The sequence below is a fragment of the Sebastes umbrosus genome, chromosome 4 (genome assembly GCF_015220745.1).
Source record: "Sebastes umbrosus isolate fSebUmb1 chromosome 4, fSebUmb1.pri, whole genome shotgun sequence".
In the NCBI taxonomy this organism is placed as follows: Eukaryota; Metazoa; Chordata; class Actinopteri; order Perciformes; family Sebastidae; genus Sebastes; species Sebastes umbrosus.
The window spans coordinates 22,275,185-22,286,929 of record NC_051272.1 but is presented as its reverse complement, the minus strand read 5'-3'; the positions used below and the strand labels follow the sequence as shown (position 1 = coordinate 22,286,929).

General features: G+C 46.3%; 1 protein-coding gene across 2 annotated transcripts in view; it reads left to right on the top strand.

Annotated features, from left to right (window-relative positions):
- Positions 1-11,692, top strand: part of LOC119487475 (prickle-like protein 1) — a 28,827-nt gene extending 17,135 nt beyond the window's left edge. The window contains exons 2-8 of one of the 2 annotated variants that reach the window (XM_037768393.1): positions 3,732-3,935; positions 6,286-6,399; positions 7,747-7,884; positions 8,517-8,720; positions 8,931-9,117; positions 9,202-10,074; positions 10,189-11,692. In XM_037768393.1, coding sequence (XP_037624321.1) covers positions 3,747-3,935; positions 6,286-6,399; positions 7,747-7,884; positions 8,517-8,720; positions 8,931-9,117; positions 9,202-10,074; positions 10,189-11,054 — 2,571 coding nt within the window. In that variant the 5' untranslated portion in view covers positions 3,732-3,746 and the 3' untranslated portion in view covers positions 11,055-11,692. The remainder of the gene's footprint in view (positions 1-3,731; positions 3,936-6,285; positions 6,400-7,746; positions 7,885-8,516; positions 8,721-8,930; positions 9,118-9,201; positions 10,075-10,188) is intronic. The other variant, XM_037768395.1, reaches the window with a different exon arrangement.
- Positions 11,693-11,745: the final 53 nt, after the last annotated feature.

Here is an 11,745-nt window from a genome sequence, read left to right as displayed (position 1 = left end):
TGTTCATTGAGCTCCTGTTATAAAGAGCTTGTTGGAATAGACTATCGGAGTCATTGTGCACTTTTTTCCTGAACACAGGCAACTTCATTCATTCTCAATATCTGGTGGGATGTTTCCAAAATCTCCATTCACTGAAAACCATTCATGTGTTCCAGCTTTCACCTGCCTTGACTTTACATGTCATCTCTTTTGTGGACACATTTTCATACATGTCAGTCACCCCATTTTAGCCTCAGTCTGGTAGCACCCCCGCCACCCTCTGGCCCTCTGTGGGCAGATCAGTCAGATATGCAGCTCCCAAAGCCATGTTAACAAGCACCTTTACAAAAGAGCGAGGGGCTGTTAAACATTCAGGACTGCAGGGGTCTGGCTAGTGTGGGAGGAGGGCAGGGCAGGGGGGAGTGGAGCAGTGTGAAGGGGGGGAGATGAAACTCACAAACCATAGGTCCCTTGTTGGGATAAAAAGCCAGCACAAGTGATGAGTCAGTGAGTTGGCAAGTCAGTGTGAGCATGGTTAACTTAGTTGGCTCACTGCTTCTGTCATTCAAAAAGTTAAGGAAGCGCTTTGGGCGAAGTGGGAGGAAATTAACTGTGTGACATCTAAAGGAAAAATTAGCATGCAAGCAGATGTGTGGTTGTTTGAGAAAGGCGCTTTGCCTCACACCGAGCTGTGTGCACATCCTTTATTCCTCTTTGCGGGCCTGGCTTAAATTCAAGCCTGACATTCCTGTGAGTCAGGTTTGGCTGTGTGTGTGAGACAGACATCCTCACTGAGACTTGGCCAACACGTGAAAGCAAACATGTTTCTAACAAATGTAGCGCATGAGTGAGTCTGTGCCTGATAAAAATGTGAGGCTGTGAAGTCTCTGGGCTCCTGACTGAACCTGCCTATAGTTAGCTATATCTCCCTAGTGAAACCCAAGCTGTTCTCAAACAAGGCCACATTTTTGCACGTTATTTTGGTCTCATTTGCAAGTCAATAGATGCGAATAGAACAAGAGAGTGTCTTCTTTCTCGCCCCCCACCCCTCCTTCTCTCATCTGAAGACAGGTTATCTGGGTTTGAGGGCTTTAACTGTCATAAGGAGATAACACACCACATCTTCAGGAGAAAAAGGGAGATAAACAGGCTCTTGATGGAACAAGCCTTCGGTGGATTCCTTCACAAAGACGCCATTGTTCAGGACATAAGAGGCGTTTTAATGGGACGTGTCATAAGCCAATCTGCCTGACTTGACACTTTGTGGCACAATAGTAAAAAAAAAAAGCACATGAATCCACTGCCACCACTATCCATCACGTCTTTGGGCAGGCTAGAGGAGGGCACGCCAGTCGTTGGTGGCGAGGCCACAGGGCGGACTTGTCCTTGAGGAAGATGAGTTGATATGAATAGCCAGAAGCCGCCTCGCCTGGCATGCCGTGTGTGCGGCAGTTAATCATCCCCAGGAGGGTCTGGTGTGCCGCTATCTCAGAGAGAGTTGTCGCTAAACGAGAAGCGTACAGCGGACTCTGACAGGGTGTTTATGTCGCCGTATGTGTGCGTGTGGACCAGCTTTAGCCTACAGCAGTCTGTGTCTTAATGCCTGCAGTGTAGGCTCCAGCATAAATGTATGCATTCCCTCTTCATGTGTGCATAGGAGCTGCACACTCCCAGGGGCAGCCAGGCATATATATCATTCCAGGAGAGCGCAGATTTTCAGGCCCCTTTACTGTCACGCCGGTGTTCAAAGGCCGCACTCGAGTGTGTCTGGTTTTCTCAGCTGTCTCTTCGCGGCCCTCTGTGCCCTTGCCGGCCATAGGGGGTAGAGGCCTGGGTGGGAGGTGGGGTAAGGGCCAGGCTGCTGGACGCTGGCCGAGCTCCCATTTGATCTCAGCCAGAGCCCCTTGGCCTGTGAGAGATGACCACAACTGGACACACATTCATCATCTCCATGTCTTCTTGGTTCCTGCAAAGCTAACGATAGCACAGGAAATAAAACAAGCCTATAGGAGTGAGTTCATAATTAGCCGAAACAGATTAAAGAGATTATGTTTTTTGAATTGATTTGCTTCCCAAGCTTGAACTTTTGCCAATTCCTTTTGTCATAAAGAGCAAAAAAAAACCTCTAAGTCTATTTCATAACATGCATTTTTGCTCAATTTTAATAAACTAAGGTTGCATTCACACCAAATCAGGCGTTGCAGCGCAGGGTTGTGGGAGTGTCATTTAATGGTCCATTAACAGCAAGTGACTGCATGACGATTATCGTCTTTCGTTCTGTCATGGCTGTGTTCCACAGTTCTGGATCACCAGCTACGCGATTGGCCACCGCAGACGTTGGGTTGCGTTCCTTCAAAAGCTGATTGTTTCAGCATTTTTTTTCCTGGCAACCGCTGCAGGTTAAACACACTACCCACAGTCAAATGAATGGGAGGACTGACATTTTCAGCGCCCGATTTGGTGTGAATGCAGCCTGATAGGCCTTTTGCACAGAACGCGGCAACGGCACCGCTACGCTCTGAAACCCATTATTTCCAATGGCTTGCATGGCGCAACAACGGCTTTTCGCTGCGCCGAGCAAAGCTTATTTTTTTTCTATCTTTGTTACTACTGCAGTACAGCATACAGTCAAAAGCATTAGTGACTATGGCCACCACACACATAGCTCAACACTGTGCCAGTCTTTGATCTCCTGGCTCTATTTGTCTACCTCTGTTGCATTGTCAGTGTCCAACCGAGTATCAGTCGACCCCCATCCATCCACGTCCCCCTCTATCCATCTCCCTCTACTACCTCACCTGTCTGACATTGTTCTGTCCATCTAAAAGATGAAAGGATGATCAGACACTCACTGCAGCAGGTTGGAAAACAGACAGTCCAAAGAAAAAGGGGAGATGAAGGGAGAGACCAGGCTTGTGGACATTCCCCATATGGTGGCCCCGTCTTAAGGCCAGGCCTGTGTTTATACAGACCTCAGGCTCAACTGATCAAGCCGGCATCAGATCCCATGTGGTGGCCCCTCTTGGGACAACGCATGACGTAGCACCTCAGCAGGCTGAATGATGACTCACTCAGACCCGAGCTCCACAGATAAGGTGAAACCTAAAGATTTAGCAGCCAGCGTCTGGTGTTGTTCTCGCTTTGGAGTCGATGGCAAACTGAATGACAGTATAGGAAAGGAATGTGAGGTCTGTGCAACATTGCCCAAAGCTGGGCGTACATATAAGCAACTCCGAATTCACCGTGTATTTATGAATAGCTAACTGCTTGTTATTGTCACTATAATGAGATCGGACGTCACCTCATGAAGCTTTGGGAATTTCCTAATGGTCTCCATATCCTCAAAAGCCACATGAGGAGGGCACATGTTTAGCTGCCACCACAATAGCAGTGAAAGGGTATAGTTCTCTTTATGAGTGCCTTTATGAAGTCGACTCATCACCAGAAGTGAACCAAGAAAAGTTTGCTCCGATACCATAATGGGCTCTTGAGGGGGGCTGTGGGCCTCATGAAAGAGACAGTGATGGTGTGATTCAGCCGGTGGTTAACATTTAGTGGAGTGGCTCTGACATTATAGAACTGGATTAGATGGAGTGAGGATAGCATTATGTGGGGATTGGTTGATGTAATGGCTTGTTAACCAACATTTCATTTCTCTGTCTACTTCAATCCTCCCCCCTCTTCCGATCCTCAACCCCAAATTCTCTCTTTCCTCCACCCCATCCTTCCATTTTTTTGCTTTGTTCGTCCAGTAAAAAGAGAGTCTTATGAGCCTGGCGAGTGCGGCAGTGTCGGCGGCTGGCTTCCAGAGCGGGGCACGCCAGCGAGACTTGATGATGGAGCACAAAGTCAGTAAGCTGACCTCTGGCTTTCAACGCAGCTCCACCTCCGACGATGACTCAGGCTGTGCGCTGGAGGAGTACGCCTGGGTACCACCTGGCCTCAGGCCTGAACAGGTGAGCAAAGTATTACAATGGACTATTCTTACTGCCATTGCTCATGAAATTCATGAAGACGTTCTGAGCTTAAATAAGCATGTTTAGTTTGGATTAGGAATACACCGATCTGACTTTTTCAGTCCCCATACCGATACATGGGCTTTGGATATTGGCCGATACAGAGTACCGATCCGATACCAGTGTTTAATTAATAAGCTGTATGCCTCACTGTGTGGAAGTGACTGGGTTCATTCTTTTATGTGTAAGGCAACATCAGGCTTGATTTAGCCATTGCTTTTCACACTTAACACTAATTAAACCACTAACTAAAGCAAAATATAGCAAATAAATACATAGATATGAATTTACCGAATTGTTATTAACTATTAAAATGAATAAATCGTGCACCAGCAACTTGGTAAAAAATCAACAGGAATTACAATTCAAGTGTAAACTTTTTAATGCAGCAACAAGTTGGTCAAAACTTCAACAGGAATTCATATTCCAGTATATAATGTATAGTGTATTAACATAGAATTGAATTGAATAGATCGGCCCCATTGTCACCGATACCCGATACAGCTATTTGAGTCAGTATTGGCCCAATATCCGATCTGGTATCGGTATCAGTGCATCCCTAGTTTGGATTTCGCCTTCTTGTACTACAAAGAAAACTTAAATTGTTCTCTTTAATTCTGGTACCTGTGTCATTGGTTCACAAATCCTCACCACAGTGAATAATATCCTCCTGACAGAGTAAAAACAGCTCTGACCTGATTTTATCTCCCTTCTAGCCCATATGCCTGGCCCAGATAAATGCTATTCAGCACATTACTGAGTAACGTACCACCTAGAGTGTCTGGATCATTGGCACTTATAGGACAGCCGACACATTTCATAAAACTTTTTCTTGGTCTCTTTGTTTGAGGCAGACTTGTCAGGCTCCACCAGGCAGCCACTTACAGGCAGGATGTGTGCACTTTTATTTACAAACTGCGGCATGGCAAAGTCTGCTTGTGATTATCAGAGATCTGTTAAGAGGAGGACTCGGTGGGTCGAGCCGACTGCTGCTGGCAGGATCAGGAATGGAGGGGCCGTCTTTTAACAAGCCGTCTCCTCCACAAACACAGCCAGGGCTGTTAGTTGTGTCCGCGGGGCAGCCAGTGTGATGTGGCACTTTTCCCAAATCGGCTGCATTTTTCCCCCTCTTCTCTTCTCATTTCTCTCTTTTCTCTCCATCCTGCTTGTTAAACAACACATGGAAGCAATGAGGGCGAGAAGAGATGGGTTCGCAGTGATAGAGAACCTTAAATCCTAAACATGCAGGGTCTTTTGTTTTAGAAATGCATAGGTCAACTGTAATGCCTTTACTGCAGCCATTGCCTTGAATGGGCCATGTATTAAGGGTCATCATTACAGTGAAGACACACATAGGGCCTGGGTGATAGCTGACTGTTCCCCAGCCCCTATAGGGAGCTGGATGAGGGGTAATAGCAGCATGAAAATGTGCATAATTTATGGCGGGGGGCAAACGTTGGGTTGATTGTCAGTCTAAATTGCTGTTACCCCCCCTCTAGACGGCCAAAGCTGCAGGAAGCCCCCCCAACACACAAGACCAGCACATCCCACCTCTTTATCTGGCCGCCTGTAATAGCCCCTCCCTCATAAAGTTTAGTTTTCAGTGGTCAGCCCCAAGGGTCAAAGTGCCACAGTGACAGGCTGCTTTGTCCTGTCCCTATAGAGACCAGCATATGACTGGGAAAATACAACCTCTAAACTGATTTGACCTGTTGACCTGTTTTGACTTGTTAAGCACAGATTTATGAAGAAAATGATTCCTCCAGGGCCATCATCAAAAAGAAGCAATGTGATTTTGAAATAAAGCTGATTCGGGGGGTTGAGGAAAAACTCAAGCGAACACTTTGATTCCACAAAGTCAGTCTTCCATAGACTTTACACAGAGCTGTCCCAGAATGTGTCTCATCACAAATGAATGTGTCGGTTCTTCTCCGGTTCCTAGGAAACCAATTTGTGTTGATAAATATGGGCTGTTCTGTCCAAGATCATAACGATAATATATTGTTGCAATTCCATGGATGAAGATTTGGGTTTAAAAAAGCTAAAAAAAAAAAGCTATACGTTCAGATTGATGGCCACACATTCTTGAAAATACATCATTTGGAATGAGTTTCATTTGTCTTGTGTGGGGAGCCATTGAACCTTTAAATATTTTTGTCTCATCATCAGTGATTGATTTTTTACAAATGTTTTTCAGCAGCATCACCGAAACCCAAGGTCTTTGAATTGGCTTTGTGTCAGCTGATGATCCTATGACTAATCTCCTTACTCCATGCCATGATTCCTCCAGGTCCAGTTATATTTCTCCTGTCTGCCTGAGGATAAGATCCCATATGTGAACAGTCCGGGAGAGAAGTTTAGGATCAAGCAGCTCCTCTACCAACTCCCACCGCACGATAATGAGGTGAGAATATTTGGTGTGCATGTGCGTAAATGCAAGTATCATAAAATTCACCCCAGCGGGTCCTCTCATTTACGCCACGCGGCTGCAGAAAAGATTTACTCTTCATTTTGTTTTAGCAGCCGTATCTGTTGCTGCCCACTAAACCCACGGCGTTAACAGCCTCGCCATCTCCATGCCATCCCACTAATATGAGCCCTTGGCATTCACGTTGACATCACACTGGGGGATTTTTTGTTCCACAATCTTGTAGACATGTAGTGTGGGCACAATGTGACTTTTGACTTGATGATTTTATGATGTTTGCCGGGAGCCCCCACCAGCAGGATTCCTGTCATAGCAGTGGTTTTTACGAGGACCGCTCAGCGGGAGAGAGGGATGCTGGTTGAAAGAGACTTTATGTGATGCCACCACCGCAGTGGCACCACAGTCCGACTTGGCTGTCTCTCTTCCTTTGTTGCCCGTCCTCTTGATTTCACTCTAAACACAGGCCTTGTTTGTGTAAACGTCTGCTTTCCCTCTTGTTAAGGCTTTGGGGAACATCAAAAAGGCCCGTTGTAAAAATGATGTTCTCAATCAGGGGCTGTGGGTGGAGATATGTAGGGGGTGTAGGAAGGGCAAGCTGGGGTCAAGAGTTGCCTTTGTTCAGCATGCTCTGGTATGCACTCTGCCCTCTCTCATACTTACCTAAGTTTATACCCTTTATTAGTGGCCGACAGTCTTCAATTGGGTCCTTTGAGAGGTGCAATATGAAAAGGTCACTTGAACCACAGCAGGTTTTTCTTTCAGTATTAGACCTTTAAAGAGGATCCATTATGCTTATTTTCAGGTGCATACTTACATGCTTTAATGTTCAAAAACGCATTACTGTTCACATACCGGCTGTGCTTCAGCACCTCTTTTCAACCTCTGTCTGAAACGCTCTGTTTGAGCTCCTAGCCCTGCCCACTGTCGTGATTGGTCAACCGAACCAAACTCTTCAGACACCGCTCCAGCTCTAACTAGCTTTGTTTGAGGGCGAGCCAAACTAGCCGCTAGGCAGGTATTATGCAAATGTGTTAATTGGTGACATCACCACATTACAGAAGAAAAGGCGGGACTTCAAGCAAGGCGTTTCAGGCAGTTCAGAAGCAGTGTTTCTGTGGGGGAGAGTAACTCCCTTTGGTGTGGACTTTGTAACTTTACAGACGTTTTGCATGCAGAAAACACTATATAACACACTAAAGGAAAGGGGAAAAGCACAAAAGCATAATAGTTCCCCTTTAAAAGAAGGAATCCCACTCATTGATGTAAAAGTGTGTGATTGTGAAATTGGCCTTCGTACCCATAACTTACCACTTTCCGTCCCAGCTGCGTTACTGCCAGTCCCTCAGCGAGGAGGAGAAGAAGGAGCTACTTATGTTCAGTGTCCAGAGGAAGAAGGAAGCACTGGGGAGGGGCACACTGAAACTGCTGCCTCGCAATCTTCTGAACAGCATTTGTGAGCATGTAAGTTGCCCATCTTACATTTATCATTTACAACTGTAAATATGGAGAGGACTGGTAGGATGTTTTGAAGTCAAGAGCCCATATTCTTTCAAAACCCAAAACCCTTTTTCAAGAATAGAAAAAAAGATTTGCTACCTGTACACCTCCATGTATTTGGTATTTGGTAGCAGTAAAGCTGAAATAAAGATCTCAGCTATGCTATTTAAGAGATCCCTAAACACAAGCTGGATTTGCAGCCATGCAAGCCTCACTGCTGAGTTGTTTGGAGTGGCTCATGAAAAGTGTTTCACGTAGTATTTACATTGATCATTGAGCAGCCAGAGGGTGCCCATAAACCTTGTCAAAACATAGTCCCATTGATGAAGCTCTCAACTAGAAACCCTTGCTTTCTCTGGTTTGCTTCTTTTTAACTGTCAACATCCTATTTAAAGTCACTGTAGTTGATCTGAATAAACCTCATATGATGCCCTGGTCAGGACATTGGGCTCAAAGCCAAAGCTATGTCCATGCAGTTGTGTGATAGGATATAATCACCTCTGAAGGATTCAGATTATTTTATCACAGAATATGTTGGAACTAAATTCTTTACAGGATGTTATAACCAACCATGTGATCATGTCTGCATATTGCAGTGTGGTGAAAACATCAATGGTGGAGAAATGGCGGTGTTCTCCTCGAGGGCTGGCCCCGGGCTGTGCTGGCACCCCGCATGCTTTGCCTGCTCCACATGCAGCGAACTGCTGGTGGATTTGATCTACTTCTACCACGATGGAAAGATCCACTGTGGAAGGCACCATGCCGAGCTACTCAAACCACGCTGCTCGGCCTGCGAAGAGGTAAAACCACCAGAATGAAATAATGTAGTGAAGGAAAAACATTCCCAGTTTTAAGTTTATGGCCTTTCAGAATTACTCTGGGAAAGCAATAACATTTAATGGACATCTCCGTTGTCTTGAATAAATCCAACATAAATATATAGACTGATGACAGCCAGTAAGGCAAAAGCTGGCAGTTTTGTCTCATCCAGTGTACATTTATGTCTACAGATTATCTTTGCTGATGAGTGCACAGAGGCAGAGGGGCGCCATTGGCACATGAAGCATTTCGCCTGCTTTGAATGCGAGACAATCCTGGGAGGCCAGCGCTACATCATGAAGGACGGCAGACCATACTGTTGTGGCTGCTTTGAGTCTCTCTATGCAGAGTACTGTGAGGCCTGTGGGGCACACATCGGTAAGATGATGATTTTCTTGAGTTAAAATAAAACATCTGTCATTGACTTTAGAGCTAACCACTTCAACATTTCCCATTTCCCAGGTGTTGACCATGCTCAGATGACCTATGATGGGCTCCACTGGCATGCCACCGAGAGCTGCTTTAGCTGTGCCCAGTGTAAGAGCTCTCTTCTGGGCTGCCCCTTCCTGCCACACCAGGGACGCATTTACTGCTCCAAGGCCTGCAGTCTCGGGGAAGACGTGCACGCCTCTGACTCCTCTGACTCTGCCTTCCAGTCAGCACGCTCACGTGAATCCCGCCGCAGTGTGCGCATGGGCAAGAGCAGTTGCTCGGCCGACCAATGCCGACAGTCGCTTCTCTTCTCACCCTCCGTCAACTACAAGTTCCCTGGCTTCAGTGGGAACGCTGAGGACACCCTGACCAACAAGCTCGCCCACATGAACTTATCTGATGAGCATTTCTGGAGGGGACGTGATGAGGAGACCGAGGCACCTGAGGACCAGGAGGAGGAGTGGGCTGAGCATGAAGACTACATGACTCAGCTGCTATTAAAGTTTGGGGAACATGGGGTCTTTCAGCAAGCCAATGATACCAGACCCACAGATTTCTGGATCGCTGAAAAGGATGCCAAGTCCAAGCAGGAGTCATCAAAAGCTGGCAGTGGTGGTGGTGGAGGAGGAATGGGGAGCCTGGCCAGTAAGAAGTACCAGGCTGACATGTACTGGACCCAGTCACAGGATGGGCTAGGGGACTCAGCCTATGGTAGCCACCCAGGTCCGGCGAGCAGCAGAAAGATCCAGGAGTTGGAGCTGGATCATGGGGCTGGAGGAGGCTTCCAGGGAGAGGAGCCACAGTGGTACAATGACTCTTTGGAGTGCATCACAGACGAGTTCAAGAAGACAGATCAGAGTGTCCGAGACTCTATGGACTCATTGGCACTGTCCAATATTACCGGTGAGTAGACGTGACATAATGCATCAGATCTTAAAAAGTAATATTTTATGGGATTGTAATGATAGTCTTGAGTCCATGTGCAAACATTTTATCATTATTCTCTCTCCTCTCCAGGGGCCTCGGTAGATGGTGATAGTAAAGATAGATCTTTGGTATACTCCCTGCAAGGCTTCCATGAACTGGAGACAGAAGACTGTGAGAAAAGCAGCAATATGGGAACCCTAAACTCCTCTATGCTACACAGAAGTGCAAATTCCCTGAAGAGCCTCATATCTGAGCAGGAGGAGGTGGAGGAAAATGTCCCAGAAGAAGAAGAGGAGGTGCCTCTCCCGGAGGACAGACCCAAACCTCACCTCCCTGCCCTCAGGAGGACACGTTCACAATCTAGGCAACAGCAAGTCAAGTTCTCTGATGACGTGGTAGACAATGGCCATTATTGCGATCTCCCGGTGCGCCAACCGCCCATGAGTGAACGGACTCGCCGGAGAGTGTACCACTTTGAGGAGCAGGGCCAGGAACTTCAATCTGGTCGTCAACATCGCCACCACAGGAGGCATCGCAGTCGCAAGACTCGCTCTGACAATGCTCTTAACCTTTTGCCCAAGGAGAGGGCCCAAATGTGCTACAAAGTGGACCATAGAGGGAACGCCTTCGGCCCCAAGGGGCACCAAGCCTTCCTCGGCCACCCCGCCCCTGCTGCCGTGTCAGACTACGGGCTCCAGGGCCAAGCCATGGGGAGGTTCTTGGAGCTGTACAGGGATGATGATGACTGGTGCTCCACATGCTCTTCTTCCTCCTCTGATTCTGAGGAAGAAGGCTTTTTCCTGGGTCAGCCCATCCCTCAGCCCAGGCCCCATAGACACTACTACACTGAGGACTTGCCCACTCCTGTGGCAGGCATGTCCTCGCCTCCTTATGGCCTACGGACTAAGTCCAAAAAGAAGAAAGGGCACAAGGGGAAAAACTGTATAATTTCATAGACTTTAATTGCTCTCTGATCCTTAGCTTTGGGTAATGCTTTGCCACTCACCTCTGCCTCTCATGTCCACTGTTTGAAATGCAGTCTGCTTGCTTCTAAATGTTTCACAGCACTCAATTTACCAAGGTGTTCATGTAAGACACAAGACCATATTCAGAGTCTTCATAAGTGTACGCATAGCATTGCAAACATTGCCAGTAAAGTAACAAAGTATTCTAGAGTAATACATATTTATAAACCACCATCTAAACTGTGTTTATTTAACAGTGAAGACATTAATGTATATATTGTAGAGTTAAAAAAAACAATATGGCTATTTTTATACCCTTGAGTTCATGACATGCTTTGTACCAAAATGGCATTAACATTTAACTATTGGCAGTGTTGGTACAGAGACATCTTTTTTCCATGAGGGTGTCAGAAATTGACAAGTTGACCCAAGCTCTTCAAATGTGTTTTCCTCCAGGCTTGAGCAGCGCTAACATTAGAGAAACACTGTGTGTATTAAAAGGCCTGGTTGAGTGGTGTATTTATGGGTCACTGTATTGTAAGCCATTCATTGTAATCTGTATAAATGTACAAACTGGAATATAAGGCTAAGATAGATGATAATTGTAATAAAAAATATCTATATCATGATTTGTGTTGTTTTTGTCCTGCACAGAAATACTTAATGGATATAAGAACGAAGA